This window comes from Python bivittatus, unplaced genomic scaffold (assembly GCF_059951505.1).
Source record: "Python bivittatus isolate LINGU-HERP-01145 unplaced genomic scaffold, Pbiv_v1 ctg000610_np1212, whole genome shotgun sequence".
NCBI lineage: Eukaryota > Metazoa > Chordata > Lepidosauria > Squamata > Pythonidae > Python > Python bivittatus.
In genome coordinates this window covers 48,872,542-48,900,423 of record NW_028277088.1, presented here as the reverse complement: position 1 = coordinate 48,900,423, position 27,882 = coordinate 48,872,542, and the positions used below count along the sequence as shown (strand labels likewise).

The 27,882-nt window shown below is 37.1% G+C and overlaps 1 protein-coding gene across 2 annotated transcripts in view; it reads right to left on the bottom strand.

The window, feature by feature from the left end:
• NPSR1 (neuropeptide S receptor 1) overlaps positions 1-27,882 on the bottom strand; it is a 103,833-nt gene that overhangs the window by 68,918 nt on the left and 7,033 nt on the right. For both annotated transcript variants that reach the window (XR_015797721.1, XM_088149971.1), the window contains exons 2-3: positions 10,642-10,845; positions 9,920-10,137 (exon numbers count right to left, since the gene is read on the bottom strand). Coding sequence is in view for 1 of the 2 variants with exons in the window: in XM_088149971.1 (XP_088006097.1) it covers positions 9,920-10,120 (201 nt within the window). In the remaining variant the exon portion in view is untranslated. The remainder of the gene's footprint in view (positions 1-9,919; positions 10,138-10,641; positions 10,846-27,882) is intronic.

Genomic DNA, 27,882 nt, shown 5'->3' with positions numbered 1-27,882 from the left:
ATTCATCTTGCTCATGCTCCTGTCAGAGAAGGAAAAACGTTGACAGTACCATTACTTCAAATAGAGACAGTGATTTATTTGTACGTTCCAACATTCAGGCTGGAAAGATTGCTGTGAATGGGAGAGGAAAACACAGAAAGTGGGGCAGGGGAAAACCCCAAGTTTTCTAAAGTCTAAATAGCATGGCATTTTTCACACTTCAGGTAAAAAAGTATTTAATTTCCAACTACAAGCAGAGCCAAGCAAGTCTCTTTTCATTAGCTTTCCAAGTTCTTTCTAGTTTATGATCAAATACTGTAACAAATCGTCATGATCCAAGATTCCCTTCTTTCAAACAGGGCCTTTTAGTTCTGCAGTGTTATCTTATCCAAAGAAGTAAAATACTGAGAAACTTTTAGAACAAACTTTTCTGAAAGGAATAACATTTAAAACATATAAAAGATGTCAGGCTTTCATGGAAGGGAGAGCTATACTGACTCATGGAGCCAGGATTAAAGTATTATTTAATTAACTCATTAATTAAAATATATGATAAAGTGAAAGATAAATAGATCTATTATAAATAGATAAATAGATCTATTATAAAATAATTATTCTGTAATTATTCTGTAACAAAGCAATCTTCTTTTTTGCTATGCTAATCTCTAGAAGAGTTGCTTTTACATCCTGATGAAGTAGCCTTCAAAAGCTTTCAGCAGCTTTTTTTACAGTATTTAAGCAGACAGTATTCATTATAGATCGGTCTTCTTTTCATCCATGTTGTTTTGAAATATTTACCCATTCTGGTTTCTGTGTCCTTTTTGATCCAGACATTGCATATTTTTTTTCTAATTTTCAAATATGCTGTCCATGCCACAAACTAAGTGCATTAGTGTTCAGTGTCGAGATTGTGTCTGTACTTCCAGATTTTGACTGAAAAGGGAATTTTAAAAACTCATTTTAAAAACTCATATTCTCATTTTCTTTCAGGACAGGACCCTGCAGTCAGGAACAGATTAAGGACCAATCACTTTTGTATTTTCAAGTCAGGGGAAGCCCCTAAATGTTAGATGAAATTGATGCAGTACTGATTGTACCTACTACAAGCAAATGTGTTCAGTTTCAAAACACCATCATGAGTTTTGTGTTATAATCACATGGTTGTAACTTCCGGACCCACTTTTAGACTTTCTTGCTTCTTCTGCCTAGTTAGATTCCTAGAGAATTCAGTTCAAAATTTGCACATGCCTTGGTATTATTTTGGATGGTCCTAATGAAGAGATGATCCAAGTATGGGTTTTGGATTTGGAAAATTAGGGAAATGTATAGAAATGTAAATGGTAAATGACACATGCTCAGGTGATAGATGCTTGGTTCCTAAGCATATGTCCAAGGCCACATGGCCATACTATTGGAGGATTTTTCTCTCCTCATCAATTATTTCCTCTGACTCTACAGGTTGGAAAATAAGTATGATACAGAATGAAAACTATACTACAGAATATTCAACAGAATATCATGGGAGAGTCTTGCTTCTTACAATCAGATTAGAAGCATTGCCAGTAGCATCTACTGGGGCGGAGGGGAGGGGAGCAAGGGGTTCAGGGTAATGAACACAGCATTAGAGTATCATTACCTGCTTCTTTTCTACAGAGGTTGCCACATCAGATGCAGATACACTGCTAAAATTCTGCTTTCATTCTTCTGATGTCACTGGATGTTACATTGAGATTGTTCGGTAAACAATGTCTACTTTTAAGTTATGTGGTGAGTTATTTTTTCATACAGGAAATAAGTTATTTCTTTTGCCCAGGAAATAAGAAAACTTGAGAGGTGGTGAAATATGTGACAGAGTATTAGAGGCTGGCCTTGATTTCAAGGCTACTGGGCATCGCCATAACTAGTAATTACATTCCATGCAGCATTCTTTTATGAAATAAGCTGATTACGGTTTCTGTGAAATTATGTGTTATCAGGAGGAAAAATCATGAAGGCTGAATAATTAACTATCCATTGGAAATCCTATTAAGTATATAAATCAACTTTTCCAGCACAATTTATTTCTGTAACATGAATTTAAGTTTCATTCAACATCAAATGTTTTCCCTTAACTATTTAAATGTAAGCCATTCCAGGTGATGATTTCAGCCAGCTTGTTTATTTTGAATGCATTCAATATATATGTATAAAATTTAGAAAGGATGTGTAAGTAATTTATGCATTTCATGTATCTAAAGATAAGTAGGATTGATTTTTTTAATATTATTGGTATGCATTAAAGATAAGAACAATAAAATAAATCAATAAATATAACAAAGTTAAAAACAATTAGCATTTAAAGAGTTAATCCAAAGCATTGCAGGCATGATTATTTATAGGATAATAAGATTTTCAGATTCTACCTATTGATGGTAGAAACTTAGATTTTTCTTTCTCCTTGATAAATCAATTAATTTAACAGCATTCAATCAAGTGGATAAGGTCCCTTTAATAAGAATATTAATTATATAATCATTTTTCAGTTGAATAAGATTGACCTCAAAAGAAGAACAAAATCCTATCAAATTTACATGACCATTTCATGGGGGAAGAGGTTGCATATGCCTTTATATTAAAAGATAAGAGGCTTATGGGGAAAAAGGTGGCCACAGCCTTTATTTTTAATAATACAGAAAATGGTAGTCTTGAATAAATGCATGGTGAATAATAATAGAAAAGAACGTGTTGCTTTGAATGGTGAGTGATTCCTAAGACTGTAACTTTTTCTCCGTGTGTACACTACTGCTTTTGCTGATGATTATTATTCATCGGTTCCCTTTCAGAAGTACCCAGTTTTAAAAATGTATTCTTGGCTCACTTTATTTATGTTTTACATAATCTAAATGCTGTTGCATAAGACAATACTTTGGGATGTAGGTACTAGCTGCAGAACTGATACCAAGGAATAAAAGAGTTTTATCAAAAAGTAGTTAAAACGATACATCTTATGGAGATTTACCACTCTGTCTGTAGCACACAAATGAGCCGTCTTCAGCACACAGACCAGAGGCCACATATAGTCCTCACACAGTGCTGCCAATACCACTGTCATTTTTGGCAAAGAAAAATGTCCCTCTCTAGGTGCTGTCTCTTCCTGCACAGATGCCTCCTGAACAGGAGATGTCAAAGAGTTGTTTGATGAACTATCAGGAATGTAATGGAACTGGGAGCGAGCCAGCAGACATGAAATGCCCATGGTATAATCTAAATTATATACCTCCCTCTCCCCCTTCACCTAACAGATTGGCATTAAGGAAGACACAATAGCAAAAGCAATCACAGCACTCAGGAAGAAGTTTAACTCAGGAGTATAACATTTAGTTTAGTGCTGCTTATTTTTTGATCAGCTTGATCAAAGACCAGAACAGGAGGATGTCTTCTTGGTTCTTCTGGAACTTTCAGGGGCATTTGGTACTGTCTGGTACTGTGGGAGAAGACACTCACTCATGCTCTACTCACAGTCACTCACACCCTGGTCACCTCCAGGGTGGATTACTGTAATGCACTCTGCATGGGGCTGCCCTTGAAGAGTATCCAGAAGCTTCAGCTGGTGCAGAATGTGGCTACATAGACAGTTATGTGTACCTCTAGGATGGCACATGTTACACCTCTGTTTCCATGAGCTGCACTGGCTGCCAGTTTGTTTCTGGGTGCAATTCAAGGTGCTGGTTTTGATCTTTAAAACCTTATAGAGCATGGGTCCAGGTTAACTGAGGGACCACCTCTTCCCAATCACATCTATCCATCCCATGAGGTCCAGCAGGAGGCATATGTTGCAGGTCCCATCTGCTAAAGAGCTTCATCTGATGGGACTCAGATGATGTGCCTTTTCTGCTCTGGCTCCCACCCCCTGGAACATCATCCCGCTCCTGAGGTGAGGTTAGCTCCATCCCTGTTAGCCTTTTGGAAGGCTCTGAAAACAGGGTTCTTCCAGCAACCTTGGGGATCCCATGGGGACCCTGCACAATGGTTGTATTGTGTTTAGATGGGCGTTCTCCCACAATCTTGTTTTTATTATCTTATTTATCTTGTTTTTATTTATTTCATAAGTGTTTTAATAGTTATGATATTGTTTTAACTATTGGTTGTACACTGCCCAGAATCACATTTAGTGAGATGGGTGACTATATAAATGTGTTTAAAATAAAATAAAATAAAATAAAATAAAATAAAATAAAATAAAATAAAATAAAATAAAATAAAATAAAATAAAATAAAATATACACACAGTGGCTGCTAAGGTAGCATGGCCATTCATGAGAAGAAGGATTACTTGGGGCACGGAGCTGGAAATGTACACTTGGCACATTGGGGAGCCTATATTTTGTTCTAGGCTGAATAAATCTTCCCCACTTTTACAGGAATCTATCTAAGTGGTTGCTAGGAGTCGAAAATGACTTGATGGCACATAATCAATAATCAATCAAACAGTCAATCACCTTTACAGTGCAATTTGTCTGCCATGAGAGCAGAAGTGTTTGTTTGCAACTTTCAGAAGATAAATTCTAAGGATACTGGAGAGAGGGGCTGCAGTTAAAGTTAGAACACCAGAGTTTTTCTTAGTTTTCTTCACAAAGGATTTGTGATTACTCCAAGGACTGGCAGGGGAACACTGAGCAGCCTAGCAGCTTTCACTTCATTAGCCCAATAGTTACATTATGACACAGCATCATTCTGGAGGCATTATTGGGAGAAAAAGGGTGGTTAGTTCATTTGATGCTACTGCATAGTAATTTGGCATGATAACAACCGTGTTATGAAATCCTGTATTTTCAGGGCAATTGTAGATCTATATTAAACTTCTAAGAGAGGCCATCGGGACATTTAGAGTGGGTAATGAATATGAATGTCAGTTCTTGGTTTTTATCTCTGATCCCACAGTGTAGCCATTAACATCATGAATAGATGACAGAAGACATGAAATGAAACAGATTACATTTCTCCAGAGTTTGGAATTTTTTCAGTCTGATGTTATCGAATGAGATAAAAAAGCCCGTCTTCTAGAAGACACCATAATAACTTAAACTTTAAAACAATGTGCAGACAGAGTCCCACTTCTCTATTCATTCTTGCTTCTGTTATTTCTGGGTTCTTCCTTGCTACAGAAAGTATTGGCTGCTCCTCTACCCATTGATTAGAATCACATTTCACTAAAGTCCCTAGTGTGGCCTCCAACATTTGCAAGATTTAATGATACTGTGACCATTAAATTCAGTGTGATATGTTTCTTTTTACATCACTCATATGAGAGAGTGCAACTGGTTATTATGGAAGTCACAGAAAATGGCATTCTCAGTAGAGTGAAAAGCCAACATGTGCAAGGTTCCAGGTCCAATCCACAGCTTCTCAAAGCAGAGCAGCCAAGCCACAGAGAACCCTTAGGGATAGTGTAGACAGTACTGAACTAGATTAATAGTTTCCTACATTCTCCTCTCACCTGCAATAATATGGAGAACTTATTACTACATTAATCTATGTTCTATCTATGTAGATAGTATTCTATCTATAATCTATCTATGTAGCAGAACCAGAAATGTCATGGAGAAAGGGAGAGTGGTTGAGTCCACACAACATGCTTCTCCAGGTCAGATAAAGACCTAGCAGATGCATTCACATAATATGTGAGGCTTTGTTGGTGTTAACCTTGATTAGTTTTGTTGTTTTTTTTAAGCTTTGCTTGTTGTACGAAATAGCTTAGATCTTTTTGTACTCCATGAAGTAGTTGAGGGAGACCTTCAAGGTAAAAGTCCTACTCTGGGGTGCATAGGTGCTGGTCCGATTGATTATATTTTTGTCTCCTGGAATTTACTAGAGTCTATTATATGAATGGAAACAGAATAAAGATCAGAAAATAATAATTTACCCATTAAATTCATTTTGAAATTGTCAGAACCTAGTATCTATTTGGAAGAATTACTTACATTATCAATGTAAACATTTTAGAAGGTGAACCATGCTATTTATTCTCTGGTAGCTAAAAATCAGGAAGTATCTGATAGCACCTTTTCAGACTAACACATTTTATTAAAAGGCATAAGCTTTCATGATTTGCAGCTCACTTGATCAGATGTATAAAGTGGCTAGACTGATGTAGGATTTAATGGGGATTAGCCATTATCATCCCAATTTATAAGAAGGGAAATAAATTAGATCCATCAAACTAAAGCCCAATTAATTTGCAGTATGTTAATTGTAAAACACGTGCAAGATGCTTATGTTGGAAGATGAAGTACAGCAACATACTGGAGATGAACAGAAAGATTTTTGGCTGAGTTATTTTGACCTGAAGCAAGGCTTAATTCTACAGCAGGTGATGAAGACATATTTGAATAAATTCAGAGTGCTATATGTAGCCGTCATTGATTTTAAGGTAAGGCTGTTTTTGGCTCAGTACTCATGGAGTAAAATGAATAAGTACTTGAGGTTACTCAGGAGGAAATTATATGAAAATTTCTTTAGATGTCTGCAATTACATGTTGGGTTGTTCAACTAAAGTTAATGCCCCCTAACAAAAGGAGGAGACAGAACTGTAGGCTAACTTTGTAACTAGCTGTTTCTAGTTAACTGCTTCTGAGCTGGTTACAATGAAACCAGCTTGTTATTTAATTAATGTAATGATAGCAAAGCAGTGCAGGGCATTTACAGAGGCTCAGTGAGGTGCGCTCCCCTTTCACCACATGAGGGTAACCTCTGTAATCAGCAGAAAGGAGAGGGAAGTTCTGGTACTTCTGAACGCCCTCTTGAAATCATGGTATTTGTCAGAACTGAGTTTAATCTATTTTAAAGAATTACCCAAAAAGGTCCACAGTTCGATGCCTTTTTCTTGCTTTCAGATCAAACAGCTTGTGTAGTGTTTCTAGGGTTTGCTCTGTGCATTGCAACTCACGAAAACAAGCTGTTCATATAAGGACAAATAATTAAATCATGTGAAATTTAGGCAACTAGCAATAAAGGAAAAAGGGGTAAGTAAAATTGTAATGTTTAAATATAGGTAACTAGGTGCTTTATTAATATGACTTTTTCTTCCTTTCTTGTTCGCTTCTGCCTTATGTTTTCTGAATCAAAACACATGCTGCTTTTGTGGTAAAATCTGGGATTTTTTTTTTCACTATAGTATACTATATTACTTTAGTAATAAACTATAGCAAGCACTGATTGGTCTAGTGATCCTATTTGATATATGTATAGTTCAATGTATTGTTTGACTCAGAAAAATGGCGGACTCTCATGAAGTTAAAGCCAAACCACTGAGGCAGAATAATGATTATTAATTAATATTGGTATTAGTAAACAGGACTGGTTCACACATCATCCATGATAATGGATTCTTACAACATGTGAAACCAAAGCCACACCATAGCTTAATGTGGTCTGGCTTTGGTTTCACATGTTGCAAGAATCCACTAGAGTGGTCTGTAAACATGGAATATTTTATGCAGGTAGGTAACACAAGTGCTTGTCCATATCAGATATTTACCAGCAGAGAAAATAAGATGACATCTTGATGTTTTTTATGGCACTAATACATACTGCTACCTTAGAAATTCAAGTTCATTTTTCTTTTATGTGGTGTCCTAGTTCTTTCTCACTGGATCTGGGATCTCCACTGTTAAGTAGCACAGCCTGCTAGGACATTGATTTAAAATTGACAAAGTTAACTAGTAATTCACTACATGTGTTCCTAATCTCTTTTCCTTTCCTTTCCTTTCTCTTTTCTTTTCTTTGATAGGAGTCTGCTGCTGTTTACTGTTCCAACAACTGTTGCCAACAGTAAAGAACAATTGATTGTTTAATGTTTTGCCCTGTTATAGAACAGTTTCAAATGAATTCATAAAAAGGAATGTGTAACTCAACTGCATGAATTAGATTCTTCTATCCACACCACAGAGTGGATTTCCTCCTTACTGTTGCAGATAGGAAAACAAGTTTTACACCTTCCCTCTGAGTTCATTGAGGAAAGGGGTTGAGTAGGTGCTCCAGTCTCTAAATCAGACAGATGTCCTCCAACCCCATGCATAATCATTCATGAAAAATTCCATTAGTAGAGTTAAAGCATATGTCCATATAGTGTTTGCAATGTGGAAGTAAGTTCTTTTGATCTGAAAAGTATATGTTCCCACATAATGGGTACATTCTAAGTAAAATTAAGACATGAAATCCCATTTATTTCATAAGACATAAGCATCCCACAGAACATGCTTAATTCTGTTCCACTGAAATTGATGGATAGGGATCTGCATGACTCACTTAAGTATTGTTAATGTTCAAACATATTTGGAAAGGTAAACTTATATCTAGAACTTAGTGAGGGGGAAAACAGTTTTACAGAGTTTGCAACAGGAGAGTTATGGGAGGGAAAGGACTAAGCACACTCTACTTTGAACTGTTTGATTAAAATAGTTTGCAGTGAGCAGAAGTGGCCATTGATTATTGAATATGTACATATGATCCATCATTACATCTCAAAGGGAACAATTGTAAACCCAGCATAGGACAGGAATTCTGCAGAACCTGCAGCATTGACAGACATTATGCTTTTCAGCGTCAATGACTAGGCTTCTAAATTCACCTCCTGCTTTTCTCTTTTTCTTTCTTTCTTTCTTTCTTTCTTTCTTTATTTATTTATTTATTTATTTATTTATTTATTTATTTATTTATTTATTGGATTTCTCCACCGCCCATCTCCCCCACAATAGGGGACTCTGGGCAGCTTACAGAGACATTAAAACTATAAATATATATAAAATACATAATATATATAGAATTTTCCCAAAGTATCTGGTTGGCTATTAGAAGAAGTAGGATACTGAACTTGGTGGGTTTGTTCTTCTCATCTAGCAGGACTGTTCTTATTACTTTTTATATAAGATGTGCTATAAGAAGAAAAGCTGCTTTTCAGAAGGTGTCTTTTTGGTGGGTGCTATAAGAGCCAGCAGCAGTACAGATATGTTCTAGGTAGGCAAATCAGTGAGTGCTGCTTCCATACAGGGATGACAGACATTTCTACATTTTAGAAAGTGCATTTAAATGGAGCTGCCCGATTCTTGTTTACATTCCCACAAATTCAGATGTACACCAAGCTCAAAATCGAGAGATTGACATGGCCTGATATCAGCACAGTTTTACTGCCTCATCTTCGCGTGCCGGAGCATTCACAAATAGGAAGGCATCTTCACCGATCTGCTCTTCCAATGGCACCTTAGAATCAGAGTTCCAGAAGATGTCTGCAAATTCAACCTGCAGAAAAGCAAAAACCCCAACCCAAGAGCTCATGCTTGTTTTCATTTGACCCAATTCCATTGTGTAGAGCTAACAGCAATATTCTATATTTTTCTGGAAAGTGGAAATTTAATCCAACTCATCTAGAATAAGACAGATTGAAAGACTGTATAAACATTGAAAGATCAGTCCACCATCAGGTGCTTGAGAACTGGCAAGCATGCTGTGATATTGATTAAGGACAAAAAGAACAAAATACAAGAACAGATAGTGGCAATTAGGTCAAAGATAAGCCAGATTTACTATCTAAATTTCAAAGTTCAATTCTGTGGAATTTTTTGTGCCATTGCAGTACAGAAATCAACTGGAGAAAGAAAACTATTGGCTTCACTAAAAAAAAAAAAAAAATTAAATACACCAATGCTTGTATATAATTCCCAGAACATTCAAAAGAACTTTCCTACTTTCTGCTGAAATTTCCTCTTGTTCATTGACACTGAAGGGCAACTAAAAGCTAATAGTTTAGCTAAAAACATCTAGGAGTCCCTTCTGAAATGAATGTCAGAGTGGAAGGAAGTTGGATATCAACTCAAAGCAAGATATTCTCAGTCCTGAAGCACTGAATGCTTGCCAAACTCTTGGAAAATACAAAACCATGAAATAGCAAGACAGCATAACATACCTTAAAGGAATAATAAAAAGATCCCCTTTCCTCTTCCTCCCACTGTGGAGTGAAAGTCACTGTTTCTGTGCAAGTTCCAACAGTGGAATCCAGGCTTTCTGTGCTTCCATTTGAGCTATTGCTGGCTGCGGTGACACTGATTCGCATAGCTTGATGCTCTTTCCTGAACTGCTTCAGTTCTCCTTGTGACAGAGAGTTCATACAGCCACACTCTCCTCCTAGGAGAGCAATGAAACAGGCAGCTTTATTACTCCTTCACTGCTACCAGAGACATCAAAGCAGATGAGCAATATATCCAACCTGGAATCCTCCCTCCCAGACATCCACCCACCACAACAAAAACCCAGTTTGCCAACAGGATCCAACAGGCAGCTGTTTCTTTACAGCATCAATTACACCTATTATCTATCTACTTTTATATTTAAGGTGTCAAGTGGCATCTTCTTTATGAAATAGTTTTACATCCTGTGGAGCAGTGGAGCAGCTGGCTATAGGGGGTCCTTAGGGAAGCTGTTTGGTGGGGTGGTTAAGGCATCAGGCTAGAAACCAGGAGGCTGTGAGTTCTAGTCCTACCTTAGGCACAAAGCCAGCTCGGTGACTTTGGACCAGTCACTCTCTCTCAACCTAGCAAGAAGACAACAGCCACTTTCAAAGGTCTTGCCCAGAAAACTGCAGGCAGTCCCAGAAGTCAAAACTGGGAAACAAAAATTTCTATTTCCTACCTTTTACGATAGGTTGCCTTGGTCCAGTTTATTTCCCCCAAGTGAGCACTCCAGAGGTAAAGTATACTGTATATCAGGAAGGAAAGTCATCGCCATCCAGAGAAAATTTTTCAAGTTGGCCTCATTCAGTTATTGAACTACTTCCATCGCTTTCACCATACTTTCAGCCTCATCTTATGGCTCCAAAGGCCCTGGTCCAAACAGCTGAAATGAAGACACTATCATAAGTTCTAAATTTCAGTTGAGTGCTCGAAGTTGAATGCAGCACGGTTTTTCAGACATACTTTTGAAATGTTTGGGCCCTCATTTTCTGATTCCTGATTCCCATTCACACAAATAGGTTCAAAATGTGTTGCTTCTATGCCCTGATTTGGATGAAGAGCAGATGAATGTTTTGAGTGCATGTTGCTTTCTGTATGTGCCATAATTGGAACAATGGTGTTTGCCAGACTGAGTCACTTCTGGAAATGTCAGTTCTCAGAAATGGTGCTTCATGATGAATGCTTCTGGTTGCAAGCTCATTACCTCTCTATTTCCTCTCTCTATATATGGCAGCACCATTTTTTCAGTCAAGCTGTGATACTGAGTCAAGCTGTGATACTGTGATACTGTGATACTGCTATTAGCTGTGATACTGAAATAGAAATAGCAAGACAGCATAACATACCATCCAGCAGCCATGTTTTCTAGAATGTGAGGTGGCAAATAACAGGACCACTTCGTTTTTTGTGGAAGATTTCACTTGTAAGAAAATGAATTCAATAGCTTGGCCATTCATACTTCCAGAAAAGGTTGTAAAGCATACTTTTTAAAAGGCCTTCTAAAACCAAGTCCAAGTCCATAAAAGCTAAAATATTTTTTAAAAGAGCAGTACTATACCCTCTCTCAGGATTCACAAGACTGGATTTCCTCCTGTATTTCACAGGTGACGTTTCTTTATAAACAAGAAAACAGTATTATAGTAAATCCATTAAACAATTCCATTCTGATGAATGTCAGGAGCTGATTAAGTTCATTACTTATCCAAATCTTAAAGGTCATATGATACTACAGAAACTCACGTAATAGGGATGGGTCAATATAATGTGTTGCCTCTTATTCCCAATCATATATTGTGACTTGCTAGGTATTTCGCAGCCCATTTTTTCAGTCTCACTTCCATGTTTTTTTAATTACAGATGTTAGAACTATTTTTGGCTGAGTTCACCCATCATGCTAAGCTATGACATACTTTGTTTAACATTTATGCAAAGCCTACCAATTGTGGTTTATTTATCACATCGCAGCTTAGAGTGAAGGAGAACTCTTGTGGCTTTCACATTTTACTGGTGGAGCAATGCCATAATAGGGGGACGCGGTGGCGCAGCGGCTTAATGACGCTGAAAGTTGCCGGCCAGAAATGGCTGACGCTTCGGTGGTTCGAGTCCAGCCTTCGCGCTAAACAGGGTGAGCTCCTGTTTCCTCCCCAGCTTCTGTCAACCCAACAGGTCGAAAACTCACGTGAGTAGATAAATGGGTACTCTCACTCCAGTGGGAGGAAAAATGCTGGCGGCGCCTCGCACGGGAGTCGGGAGCAGCTGCCAGTAAGCGCAAAACCGCGCTCGCCCAAAAAGGGCGCGAAGCAACGGAAACCCCGCCTCCTGCGCTCGCCAGCTGGGATCTGCTCTAGGAAGGAGGCTCTGGCAAACCACTTCCAAAAACAATTGCCTTGAAAACTGCAAAGGACTCGTCCAAAGCAGTCACTGCAGGGTCAGTAATGACTGAGCGCAGACAAAAAAAAAAAAAAAAGCCATAATGCTGAGGCAATAATGCTTTCTCTCCCCCAGATCACCACCCAAATTCAGGTTGCAAATAAATAAAGAAGGATGACAATTTGTCTACTTAGGGCAGTGATTTCTAACCTTTTCTATGCCCCACACCCCTAGGAAATGTTTGATTAATGTTCGCACCCCCTGCAAAAGTAATATCACATTTGAAGATAAAGAAGTCTAATTTCTAATTTTTGAACCACAAATTGAACCACATACAATACTGAGGGTGAACAAATTGAACTTAAAAAAATAAGCTTTTAACTCAGTGCATAAAATGCAAATATAAATTGAGCAATTAGATTCTAATTTATTCAGAAAAAAATTGTAAAAGGTAAAATCAGTCCCAATTGTGAACATAAAATTCAATGACTTCTTTGCTTCTGCTTTTCTTCCTGATTTTGTCAAAACATGGAACTTTTTTGCTGACTGTGATCTGCAGGTCTGGATTCAGGCAATTCCTAAATTTTGTCTTGAATGACAAAACAGAACTGAATCCAGATTCACACAAACATGTTGTTGCAAATGGAATGAGGACACAAAGTGCTTTTCCATCAAGTCTTGGGAACATATCCAGTGCTGCACACCAGAAGTCTTGCTTTCAAACTGCATTTCAAGAGTTTGATTTGTCTGCAAATCAATAAGATCTTCCTTCAGCTCTTCATCATCTGACATTTTCTCCAAATTGTAGGAATATGGATTCATGATCCATTCTTCTGAAATCTTCAGGTCTCCAGCAGCAAAATATCCATCAAATGATTCTGATAGCATTTCCAAATGAGCCAAAATTTCTTCACACACAGTAGGAGTTACGGATCCAGCATCCCAACCATCTCCTCTACTGAAGAAAAATTTGAGAGAGTGCCTCTTTCCATCCTTCAATGCCAAAGACATAACTTTTCTTTGAAGGCATTCGACTTTTCACAAGCCTTCAATATGTTTATCCCTTTTCCTTGAAGAGAAACACTCAGGTCATTCATATGAGTGAAAATGTCAACTAAATAAGCTAGCATTTGGGTGAATCCCTGTGATTCCAATGCTCCAACCAGATCACATTCATGCTTTTCCAGAAAAACTTCGATTTCTTCCCACAGTTCAAAGAAGCAGGTTAAAGCAGGTTGTCCTCAAGACAACCAATGGGCTTCTGTGTGGAAAAGCAAAACTGAATGCTCACTTCCCAGATCCTCACAAAATGATTTGAAGATACGATGGTTCAAAGCATGCCCCCTGATCCAGTTGATTATCTTCACACAAGTATCAAGGACTTTCTTTAAATTTGGAGGCAATGTTTTGAGACTGAAGCATGCCAATGAAGAAAACAATGGGTAACTTGCAAGTCTGGAATCTCCTTTTTCATCAATGCAGAAAAGCCAGATTTATTTCCAGGCATTGCAGGTACACCATCAGTGCACACAGAACCAAAGACTTTGATATCTAAATGTTTGGCAAAGAAGTCTTTCACCAGCTGCATCATATCCTTTGCAATTGTGCTTGCTTTCAGATCTTTACAAAACAGGAAATCTTCCTTCACAGCACCATCATTGACATACATCATTAATGTTATGAGTTGACTACAACTAGAGACATCAGCTGACTCATCCAACTGAATAGAGATTTTAAGAGGACTAGCTCTGACCTCTGAGATGACTTGGTCCAAAATATCTTCACTGAAATCACTGATTCGGTTGTGAATGACATTATTTGATAGGGGCACCTGTTCAAATTTTTTTCTTGCATCTTTGCCCAGGATAATTGTTGCTATTTTCAGTGCTTGATGAGATCTTCCACAATTGTGTGGAGCTTCTTGGATTTGGCCATTTTATATGCCACTTGGTATGAAGCAAGAAGTAGTAGTTTTTCAACAGAAATGAAACCTAATGTTGGAAGAGCTCCCTGTGAATCAAAACAAGCTCTTTTGATTTTCAATGACCCAACATCATGTCCTTCAACATCAGCTCTGCCATGCTTATACTTGAAGCTTGGATGGCTTCAGATTTGAGCTGGAAAATACAATGCTAAAAAAAATGCACTGGAGTTTTTGCAAGCCATTGTTTCCTGTTGTGCAAGTGAAACCAAAGCACACATAATCATCATTCCATTTCCTTATTTTTGACATGATGAATGGTTAATCTGCAAAACTGAAGAAGAAAAATATGAGCTAATATGAGAAAAACTATCTACTAAGTCAGGGATGAGCTCTTTACTCAATCAGACACACCTATAGCAAAGTATCGTGAGAAATATGCTTTCAAATATTATATTACAATATTATCTGCATTATATCAAGATAAATCATCAGATGGAAATGCTACAGGGACATGACACGACTTATTAAGCTACTCTTTTATTCCCCGACGCTCATGATTATTATGAGATAAGTTCGTACTGTATGTATATCAGTGTATGATAGGAATGATGCACCAAGTCAGCCTGTATCACAACTGTACTTCCTCTAATAATAATTATTCACACAGATGTGCTCATGGGCTTATATAAATGTGCTGGTCAAGTGTCAAGATTCGTGATGAACACTGTGTCACACTCAACCAATGCCACAATTTATGTGGGAGTAACTTCTGGACAAGTGAATGACACTGTTTAGTTGGTCAATTTCACTACCAATAAACTCATACCTTGCTAGTGTGAGTGAATGAATAGATTGGACTACCAGAATATGGAGAAACGAACATACACAAAGGAGTTTATGTCTCTCTCAACTCCGGCAGTGGGAGACTGGAGTGTACTTGGGACAAACATTACCTCCTGTCTCATAGTGCGTATGAGCAGAGGCAACAGGCGAGCTGAGAGGCCCCGAGGGGTGAAATACTTAATGAACTCTCGCAATTGTGAATTTATGAGTGAAACAATATACAATGATTGTGTCAGATGTTGTGTTATAATGATTTTAAAAGCAATATTCTGACAATCTGTTATTTACTTTACTTATATGTTAATTCTGTTATTCTCTCCTTTTGATTAAAGAAACAACGAGACTAATATCTATGCAACACAACCACCTACCACCACTGCTCAAGGCACATTGGCAGCTGGCTGAGTGATGACTCATGACTTGTTACTAAGAGACACAAGCCACTCTTTGTTGCACCCCCTGAAATTCCATCTCGCACCCCCTGGCATGTGGGCACCCCAGGTTGGGAACCCCTGACTTAGGGTAGTAAGAGTTCATTGAAAGTACTAAATATTTCCTTCCCTTTACTAGTTGTGGCCTGTTTTCATTCCTTCTCCCTGCCACTGTCTCAGGTGGTTGATGTGGTAGCTCCATATGATAGGTCCTAGATAGCCACCATTATTTCCCTGTCCTAGAATGCTACATGATGTGGTGACCTACCAGAAGCATGGATGCAAGGAATGGTGGTCACTACATGAGGACAGATTCAGGAAGATCTCCAGTGATTAGGCATCACTAACATCACTATAGATACTTGTACAAAAGAATGTAAAAGAAATTACTCATCAAAGAAACATGGGGGAATGAGGCAACACTTTAGTGCAGTTTTGTTTTGCTAATTAAATCAATACATCTTTTTTCGCCCTCCAACTTGTGAGTAAAACATTCTCTTTAAAAAAAACTTAAGCTTGGCTCCTGCCAAATTCTTGAAAACTCTGCTCAATCTAAATTCAGAGCACCAGGGAGTACTGAGAAAGAGGGAGGGAGGGAGGGAGGGAGGGAGGGAGAAAGGAAGGTCAAGCTTCAAGCAAATCTGAGTGACTTTGTCCTCCAGATGCCTAGAAATTTCTTCATGCCCCTTTGATGGTACTCCTACCCAGGTCATTTTTAAAAAGATTGCTGGGCAGCAATCTGTGGATGCAGTAAGAGCAAAGAAATATCGACATTTCACTGCTTTTGTGTAGGTCTGAATATAGGTTCTTACCTATGTTTGGTCAGGTTCTGGGTCAGCAAACCAGGAGAGGACATTCAGGTGCAATTTTGTCTAATGCCACTGCCACCTCTAGGTTCCAGTAGGTGGTTAGAGCCTTGACAGAATTTCCCATCACGTCAGGAAACTCCCCGAGTGCTTTCCTTAACAAATATTATCTTGTTTAAAATAAAAAGGAATGGATGGATGATTATATTGTGTACTCAAATCCTCTCAAGTACACTCATTTAACTCCCTGGCATGTAACACATTGTGGCATTTAACTACCAATTGTAATCATGTGCCAGACTTTTAGAACACCTGCTCATATCAAAGTGTATCAAATGGGACTCTCCTGGTAGAGAAGGAGAGAGACAGACACAGAGCAGAACTATCTATTAGGACTAGTGACAGCCAAATCAACAGCTTTGCTTGAGCCAGCCTTTAGTGTCTAAAGAGGACCCAATGCATGTTGGCTGGGTTTAATGAAAGTTTGGGGGAGGGGGAAGTTGGTGGGTTTTTATATTTATATTTCATTTTTAATATTCTGCAAGAAGAAAGAAACAAGAATACACGATAATAATCCAGAACAGTATATTTTAACATTCCACCATACTTTACATATATTACTAAATTTATCAAAAGAAGAATTATTATTGCTAATCTAATTTATGCAACCTTTCTAGATCTGATAAAAATATGATTCAAATTGTATCAGTAACTTTTTCCATAAGTACACCAATTGTTCAATGATAGGCTATCTAAAAATTTCCAGTTTTAAGCAATTATTGATTTAGCAGCCAGGTGTAAGAATACAATAAGCTTTTTTTTGTGTAGTTTAGAATTATCTCCCTCAAAAATATGGAATAATCTCAGCTCTGGAACAAATTCTCCTTTTGGTTTAGTTATTACTCTAACTTCTTTGGGCATATTATAAATGTAACCTATCATGTTGAAAAGCTGAAATCTTTAAAAAGACTGTTTTAGAAATAATTCTTCCACACAATTAAAAGTTTTAGATATCTAATGAGATTGCTGATAGAGAAGACTTTTTAATTTTACAAGAATGAATAGTATTTAGCAATTTTCTGATGGGGTTAGATATATTTCTTTTTGGAATGAAACCTAATTGATTGGGATGTATAATTTTTCTTATACTTAATTTGACAAGACTGACAGGCTAGTAGTTTGGAATATAATTTATAATCAAGATTAAGTAGGGTTATAGCTCTGTAGGAAGATACTTCTACTTCTTTACTTCGTTTAGGAATTAAAATTATTTTAGTATGGTGCTATGATAACGGAAGATCTCCCTGACCTCCCTGATGGTCCATTGCTTAATGATAAAAATAAAAATTCTTAAATAAGAGTATTTTTAAATGCTTTATAGAATTCATATGTTAACCCATCAAGACTGGAGGTTTTTCATTTTTAATATTGTTAAAAATCTTATCACCTTCTAGTTGAGAAAAAGGAAAGTCCAAGTATTGAGTATCAGTTAAAGGTAATTCTGGAAAATTCAGTTTATCCAAATATTTGTTAGGGTTTTTTTTCTTCTCTCTATTACAGGCTTTTTAGAAGCCTATAATTATTTTAAAAATTCTACAAACTTTTTTCTGTATTTTAGTATATATATTGACCTTTAATAAGTTTTATTGCCTGTATATATCTCTTTTTTGGTTAGTTTTTTAAAACTCATTTGCCAATAATCTTGGGTTTTTATTTTCAATTTCATAAAAATAAAATGTGGGTTGATATTTTTTCAGCTTCTAAAGTATTGAACTTTTTCTTTTCATTCCTAATTGATTACATATATTAACAGGACCTGTTATATTTTATCCATAATATCCTATTATATTTTATCCATAAATCCTTAATTTTTGAAGATAATACATCCTTTGTCCGTGCAGATTTTTTTTTTTTTTTGATCCTGCTCATTTGACTTACACATTCATTTTTTATTACTGCCTTCACTGCATCCCATGAGAAATAATGTATGCTCCTTGTGGTTGAAATACAATTAGCTTGAAGGGAGCCCCCATTTATATCTTGTTCCTTTTTTTAATATTCTTCTCTCAGAGGTTTGAAGGCTTTTCTTCTCTGTAGCATGGCAGGACTAATATCCTGAAAAAAATAACAATTTTTCACCATCCCAACTGATCTTTTTTTAGTCTATGAGCGGTTTGTAAATTTTTTCTTTCACCTGTTCATTTACAAATCTTATTTGTATAGTTCTTGGTTTTTGCATTTGACTGAACCTAGGAGAAAAGATGCATTCCACATCATTATCTGAAAGTTTTAAACCTGGTAGCTTGCTGTTAAATCTTGAGGTAAGATACCTAATTAGATTAGCCTTTTCTGCATTTTTCCTAATTCCTCTAATTTGACTCTGAAACTTGAAAAGACAGATTGGTACAAAACATACCTGCCAGTCAAAGTAGCTGATTTATCCCATTCTTCCTTTGGTTCTTGTTTGAGTTGCCTAATCAGATTTCCTAGCAAGTCAACCTCAAGACTTCTTCTCAGGTGGCACTCGGCTTTTGTACCTTCTCATGAGGCATTTTCCTCCTCTGCCATCTCTTCTTCACTGCCAGGGCAGGATGTGGTATCAGCTGACCTTGACTCATCCATGTAATCCTTAATTCCTCTGCCATTTCAGGGATTACCTTTCTTAGACTTCTTTTTATTGTTAAACTTGCCAGTTAGATATTAGTCAAACATAAACAGCAAAAATCATCAAGAAAACTGGGCCAAGAGGAGAGCATACCATCTTCTGTGGTGCTGAAGCCCCTGGGCTTAACAGAAGAGGTTGAGGAAGGCTTTGTTCCTGTTTCTCATTGCTCAGTGCTGCATATTCTTCTGTAAGACTTTGCTTTCCAAAATCAGGAATTGCTGTGCAATATGGCAACAGGATCAATACCTGAAGCCAGCTGATACATCACTGGGTTGTTTGTTTGTTTTCTGGCATGGATTACAATCCCAAATGTTGCTTATAAATGCAAATCTTTTGCATATAATGGAGCTTCTGCTATAACACAATAGCTTGTATTGAGTTCAGGGAACTGGCTTTCCAACAATTCACCCAAGCAAGGTCCCTCCAGCTCCTATCCAATTCACTTGAAACAAGCCGCTACAGTAGGGTGCCAGGGAGATGACCTTGGAAAAACTATACAGAAACAATGCCTAGGGGACAGAGAAAGTGTGAGAAAGACTGGCTCCACCTTGTCACTAGAATATAAGAGGAAGGAAAGGGAAAACTCAGTCAAGCTTTCAAGATTCTGTTACTATAGCCTACATCCAGTCAAACTTGTAGACTTTTTTTCTGACCTGGCCTACTTGGAATCTCTACCCTTCCCTTCGAGCATCCAACAGAAAAATATTTTGATATGTGATTTCTTTACAGTCAAACTGTCAACCAACCTCCTGACTCTTTTTCACCCTAGCTGTCCTCTTTCCTTCTTAGCTGTAAGGTATAGCTGAACAAAGTGCTGCAGGGAGAACACCGTTCCCCCTTTCTTCCTTTTACCTCTTATTTACAGGAAGTCTTTCTCTCTCTCCTAACTTAAAAGCTTTTATTTTCTTTGTTTTCTTAGACTAACCTTTTCCATTTTCTCTTTTTCCTAACTGGGCCTTCAGGCTAAGCCTCTTCTGCTCCTCTGTTTCTTCCCTCTGCATTTCTTGGTGCATCTGTTTCCAGTGCCCACAATTCCATAGCTTGTTTATATTATTATTATTATTTATTAAATTGGTTATGCCCATCCACTCCAGTAGACTTATGTCTTCCCTGGCTCTACTAAGCTTCATTTCTTGCCTCTCTACTCTTTGGGAAAGACACACTTCCTTTTCGAGGCCTCCAGTTCTGACTTATGGTCCTTAATCTCTTCTTCTCGGTAGGATCTTCACCTCTCTGGAGATCCTATTACTTCTGCTTTTAAATTCTTCCAGTTACAGAACTCTGTGGCCAGATCTTAAGTTAGCTTCTTTACTTTACTTCCCCTGGAAAACTCCTGCCCATTTGCACCAGACCTTAATCCCTTTACTTCTTTTTCTACTATAACCTTCTGGTTACATCTGTTAGAGAGAAAGGCCACCCTGCATTTCCTTCTGGAATGCTTTTTTCTGATATTTTATTTTTCATGGAAAATAAGCATCTGTTCAGCTTCATCATTAAATGGAACCAATAATCCACCATAAGCTTTGCCAGTTAATTATAGTCAGTGCAAAATGACTCTTTAAAATAACTCTTGCTCTTTGAGATAAATTACAACTGATTAAGGGGTTAATTGTCACACTTTAATCCAATGGATTTCAGTAGTACTATTTTAACCTGTAGTATACATGTTTGATAAATTAAATTTAATGCATTCTGCTTCCTCACTTATTCCTAAATTATTTGGCCCTACTATTAAAATGTTGTGTAGTAATTGTCTCTCATTTCCATACACCAAATTTACCCAGCTTTGAGTCCCAAGTGCTATTGCATTATGATATCCATCCTTCCCAGTCTGCATAGGTTATTACTGGCAAATACAATGGAAAATGCAGTGTATAATCTGGGTCTCAATGTAGGGATAATTTAAGTAGGCTTTAGTGCTCCTTTGAAAAAGATAGGTCTCTTCTGGAATGCATATCTTAAAAAAGAATGCAGATGCTAAGAATCGGAAGCTGATAATAAATGCTAGAAAATAAACAAGTATTTTCCCAAGCATTCTTCAAGGATGTGCCCAATTTCTGATTCATATACAAGTGCAGAGAGTTTACCCATCACAAATCAGGGTATGTCTTGATTGCCTTCCCTTTATTTATACTTCAGGCACTGAAATCTTGTTTTTTGCATCATTCCTGCTTCGAAATACCTGTCCTGTCTAGTTTGCTTCATGAATACAACCATTTGTTTTGCAGTTATTTTGTCCATAGAACTGAATGCTGTTTTTTTAATTTCTTTTTTTTGTTGTTGCTGTTCAGAAACATCTCCTTAATACATACTTTTTCCTGCACATTTATGCACAAACATACAAAGGAACATTTCATGGTGCCACTCTTGATCCAGCCACATACATCAAGTTTGAGGACCATTGGAAGTGTTGAAATTGCACTTCCATATTTCATCTTTAACTGCCAGTAGGTGGAGCTATTGATTTATTCAAACTACTTAAAGGCTGGCAGAGAAAATAAGGAATCTTGAGTGATTCTGCAGCTAGGTTTTACAGTTAATGAAGCTTTGGCTGATAACTGACTTTTGACCTGAAACGTTCTTTTATTACCATATAATGAGGTACATAAACATTTGACAGTAGCTCATGTATATCCTGCCTTGAAGTGAAGCCAACATTTTTCATCAGTTTCAAGGGATTCAGGCTTTTCAAACAGTTTGAAAAACTATATTTAACAGGAGGAACAGAGGGAGATTGGGTCTATTATCTTGGTTCAGGCTATATGTGGTACTTTAGGAAAATCATTTAATTTTTTCCACTTGAAAAGTTGCGAGCAGAGAAGAATAACTGGCCAAAAAATAGCAACATCCATATTTAAAAAAAAGTTTTAAAAGTTTGATTGTAGCACAAATTATGACAAGACTAAATAAGTATAGTCGGAAAGTCGGAAGGAAGGAAGGAAGGAAGGAAGGAAGGAAGGAAGGAAGGAAGGAAGGAAGGAAGGGAGGGAGGGAGGGAGGGAGGGAGGGAGGCAGGCAGGCAGGCAGGCAGGCAGGCAGGCAGGCAGGCAGGCAGGCAGGCAGGCAGGCAGGCTCAATTAAATATACTGTACATTAAAAAATTTCATCAGCATTTGCCCCTTGCAGGTATACACTGTTTTTCTTATAATTTTACCCACAAGATGCTAACATAAGAACAACACCCTTTAATCAAGAGATGGAAAGATTTGACACTGCCCACTATGGAGGAATGGCTGGTGAAATTGACAGATCTTGCTGAAATGGATAAATTAACTTCTTTGATTAGAGAAAGGAGACTGTCTACATTTATTGGTGACTGGAAACCTCTTATGGACTTTTTGTGTAAAAATTTTTAAAAAATGAACTTGTGATTTATGGTTTTGATGATTAGACAGGCTAGATTATAGAAAGAAGAGCATTATGACATAACTTTAGAGATAGAGGTTAAAATGTAACTGTACTTATAATTGCTGTCAAGAATATCGGAAGCCGCTGCTTTGTATTTTTTTCTTTCTTTTCTATTTTGCTTTAACTTTTTTTCTTCGCTTGCACTTTTTGCTTTCTCTTTGCTTTCTTTCTTTTTCTCTTTTCTCCTTTACTTTATATTAGTTTGTATTATTTTTTATCTTTTTTTAGAATCCTGTTTATATATATAAACAGGATAAAAAACAGGAACCATTAATCTCACTATGATTTGGCTTCAGATACCACCAGAATAGACAATTATTTTTGGCTATATCATGATGGCAAGGCAGATTTCAGATAATGCTTCCAGCTCTCAGTCTGATTTGGCTTTATAACTGTGACATGAGGCAATGAAAACTGCCTGCATTATGAAGCCAATACTTATAGCCAAATCAAATTTCACCTGTCCTCATTCTGTCACATTATGAGAAAAAGGGGGGAAAGTTTTCATGATTTGATCTGAAAGCTTATGTCAGGATTTGCTTTAACCTGATGTAGGAAACTAGGATACTGATTTTTAAAATGGGCAGAACATGAGAAAAGTACTAAATCTGTGTTTCTCCAATTAAATAATTATTTTGAAATGTTCTGTTGTAACCCAGAAACCCTAGAGAAAAACAATCTGAGCATATTTGCTCAGTGTGATACAGTGCAGTGCTGAAGACGTTGGAACAGGACCAAGGAGAGAAAGCAAGTTCAAGTCCACCATCAGTCCTAAAGTTATCTTTAGCCCACTGCACTCAGTAATAAATCTGAGTTCAGTAGGATTTTTCTCAGATAACCAGTCATGCAGGGCCCTTGTGTAAAGGAGCTGCATTGGACAAAACCATACTGTGCTGTGAGAACAAGTTATACAAGTTGGCCAACATTCCAAAAATTACACATATACTTGCCCAACAGTGTAGATCTGATGAACAAAACATGTAATGTGCAATATACTATATTGTATGAATTAAGCTGTGAATGTTTTGGGTCATCATTACACATTTAAAAATACTTTATACTCCATAAATGTTTAAATGTATGGTCTTCTAATAAAATTGATTGTATAGTGTCACCTTCCTTGTCTTGGTGATTGAAAAACCCCACGTATACATATCCCAGGTCCATGTATCTCTATGCTCTATCATGATTGATGTCAGCTGAACTCCTTGTAAAAATCAGATTCAACACTATTGCGCAACTGTATCAGGATTGTTTAATTGATTGCTCACCATTGGAATAGGGAACCAGATGGACTTCTAACTGGATCTTTTGACAAATGATAATTTAAATAAGTAGAAATCACTTTTCATTTGCTCTTAACACTGATTCTTATACACCACTTTTAAAGGCGCAGCTATATAGGCTAAATTAAACACTGAGATCCTACTACGTATACATTTTAGATGAAAATAAGTTAGAAAATTACAGAAAATACAAAAGTATTGAAAATCAAAGCTTTTCCTTGATCTACAATAAAATACCATAAAGCAAAACCAGACTTCAATACAATGTACACATTTCTCTCTTTTTGTCCATTAAAAAATAAGTCTGTTTCTCCTAAAAAAGTGTAATCCCATTATCTGATTATCTTTAAATTTAAATTATGATATGATTACTGAGCTAAAGCAGAAAGAAGGTTACAAGACACCCCAGTTTAGGACCTCTGAACTCCTTAAAACTGTTTTTGCCAGCTTTCACCACTGCATGAGGTACAACCTCGTGTATCCAGCATGCACCTAACACATTGATCATCAATGAGTTTTTTGTATTGAGGGTTGGCATTTGGTGGAGCTGAAGCCAAATGAATGAAACTAAAGCAAATATGGGAAGGAGGGCTAACTCTTTTTTTATTATTTCATTTGCTTTCCTCCCCTCCTATTCCTTCTCATCCAAGAAATTACTATGGGAAGGAGAGCTCACTCTTGCTGGTGTACTTGGCTGACTGATGCCTTGCCAATGACTTCTGACATACAGATATTTCTTTAAACGTTCTATTCAAAATCAGTTCAAGAGCTATAATCTAGATCAGTTTTCTCCAATCTGGATCTTCCAGATTATGCTGGTGAAAATTCTGGGAAGTGTAGTTCCAGCACTTCTGAAAAGAACCAGGCTGGCAAATGTTGATTTGGATGTTCAAAAACTAGAACTACAAAGGGATTATGGCATTATAATCTCAGATATGTGCCTAGAAGCATAACATGTTTGAACATCCCACTGTGTGGCTGTAATTTGAACTAGCCATTGTTGAAGATAATTCTGCATGTGGTTATTTAGAAAGACGTTCCACAGCATGGATCGGACGAGGGCATGCTATGAACACAGTTTGCAGTAATTCTGGATGAAGAGTATTCCGCCGGGGAAAGAACAATCTGTCCCATATAAAGTGCTACAGAAGTTTTCACCCTAAAAAAAGCAGGAAAAATAATCACAAGAGCAAAAGCTGTTGCAGATTCTTTTGCTATGAGAAAAACATACCACAAGGGAAGAAAGCATATTTCTGTAAATATATTAAACAAAAGATATCAGCTACAAGGTGAAAAGTAGCAATCAGGATCTAGGCTAGAAGAAATCTTAACATTTCCACAGATTTCAGCACCCTATGACAACACTGAACAGAGGTCAGAAGTGACCTGTTAAATTGCTGAATTCCAGCTGTGCAAAGATTACACAAAACTATCACACAAAAGCTTCTTGCATTCAGCATTACAGAAGCATGAATTATGTACTGCAGCAACATAGATAATCACACTGTTCGGACTGAAGTGGATCTCTAAAAGCTACAAACCCATTTTTATAGCCAAATAATAAGCACTGCTGTAGGCATTATCGCTCTTAATTCATCCTGAGGATATAGCATTTTATGTAATAATAAGGTTTAAAAGTATCCTGATTCTTTCTTCCTAGGCATCTGAGTTTTAGTACAATGGGATCTCGAAACATTAAAAGTTTTACCTAGTTTCAAAAGTATTAAAGGTCTGAGAGAAGAGAAATCAGTGAACATACCCCATCACTATGAGTCATCATTTAGGGACAGCACATTTTTCACTGTTTGAACATGGCCCATGATCTGCAGCTTTGTAACTGGTCTCATAATTTAGCTTCATAAGCCTGAAGCAATCACTATCTTTAGGTTAATGCATCAGTACCTTCACTGAAACATTCACGTATTTTTCTATTCTTCCAATTTTCCCTTTACTGTCTTCTCTTGCACAAACCCACACCACGTTCTAACTAATGTTAAAATTGTAAATGAATTTCTGTTTTGAAAGGTAAAATATTAAAGTTAATTAAAATCCTTTGGAGAAGTGGGAAATGATATTGGGTTAGATTCAAAATTAGTCATACTTTCAGTAAGTTAGTCACTGATTTCAGTGGATCACCTTTAAATGACTCAATTTATTTTCATCACACACATTACATTTATTGCATCTTGCTAAAATTTTATATGTTTGAATTCTGACTTCTAATTTCTTTGAAGAGGACGCAACATCTCACAAGGGGAATTCCATTTTGGAATACCACTCTTATCTCACAGTTTCATCTTAGCCTCAAGATGATAACTCCTTTGCTGCAAGGAAGGAAGGAAAACATCATTTCAAGAATGAGGTTCCTGTAGGACAAACCCAATCCTTGTGATTAAACCATATCCTCTCTTACTGAAATACTCCTCAGGAGGGTTAAGCACTTTTGGTTGTAAGTAATTTTATCATGAGAAACACAGAGAGATGAATTTGTGATGGGCATCTAGCTTGTATGTTGATTTGCCTGCTTGGTGCAAAGAATACACATATCACATGTCCTCTAGGTAAGCTCTTGGATAGTGCTGGGAAGGAGACAACAATCATGGTGCCAGTCCTAGAAGCTGAATTTGGCTGCAAGTAGCACATTGAAGTCCAGGACTGCCAAATTAGCATTCTCAAAAATGCTACCTGTTCCATGTGGAGAATCAGCTACACAAGCACTGCTTAGGGATCTCAACATGTGGATGAGACAATGATGCCAGGAGAGGAGATTCAGCACTGGAGAACATCTTGGGACAAGCTGAACCTGTACAAGCAAGATGGACTCCACATGAACCAAAATGGAATCATACTGCTGGCACATACTATTAAAAGGATGGCAGACCAGATTTAAACTGATCTTTGGGGGAAAGTTGACAAATGCTGGACAGCATCTGATTTGGAGGTATTTTGAAGGATCAGACTAATATTCCTTAATAGGCAGATCAAGGAATGGAAAGGCCATAAAAATGCTCAAGACAACAACATATGAAAAGTGACATGGTGTACAGATACTTCTATACCAATGCTTTAGATCTCCAAGCCAAGATGGGAAAGTTAGTGTGTGGTTGCAAACAAGAATGCAAATTTAATGGATGAAACAACAAACCATCAGTGGGATATATATATAGTCATCCCTGGATACAAACTCTATAAAAAAGAAAAAGACATCATGGAGGAAGTGTTGCTCTTTATATAGAAAAGGAGATAAAATCTAATGTACTAGAAAACTTTGGAAGATTGGATCCCTTCATAGATTATTACAGTTAACAAAGCTGGCCATAAGTAGCAGACATATGCTTTTGCCTATCAAAGTACTGGTGGTGACTTCAATATAGTGAAAGAAATTAGGGAAACATGCAAAAGAGAATTAATTGTAATATAATGTGGGACTTTGGTTACTCTTATATTCATGTCCAGGATACCTTAATGAATCCCAGTTCCTTTATACCCAAAAGACTGTGCCTAAGAAAAGGCACATAAAAAGTGGTGATACATCTGGACGTTTAAAAAATCTTTGACAAAGTTCCTCATTAAAAAGTTATTGAGTACATTTAAGAGTCATGGGTCAGCTTAGGAAAAAAGTGAATGAGCAAGGAATAGGATCAAGATGTATGCATGGCATGGATAATTGGATAGAAATAGATTTTTCTCCCTCTCTCAAAACACTAGAACCAGGGATCATCCAATGAGCTGATTGGAATGAGATCTAGAACAGAAAAAAAATATTTTTTCACACAGAGAATTAGCACAAGATGTGGTGATAACCACTGTTTTGTATGGCTTTAAAAGGAGAGGGGCTAATTCATAGACGGGTCTCTTAAGGCATATTAGCTCTGATGATTCAGAGTTACCTCCAAATTGGGAACAGCATGCCTCCAAATACCACTGGCAGGGGAGCAATGGTGAGAGAGGAATAGATTTTTATTTCCTGCTTCTGAACACAACAAAGATATCTGGCTGGACATTGTGAGAAACAACATGCTCCTCTAAGAAGGGGCTTGGCTTGATCCAACAGAGTTATTCTTATCTCTAGAGAAGCTACAGTCCTAACTTTATTCCTGTCCAAAACTTAAGTAGGAAATAATTCTTTGCCAGTTTGTTTTTAAGCGAAGACATATGGTAGTTATTTTTCTGAGAAGAAGGTGACA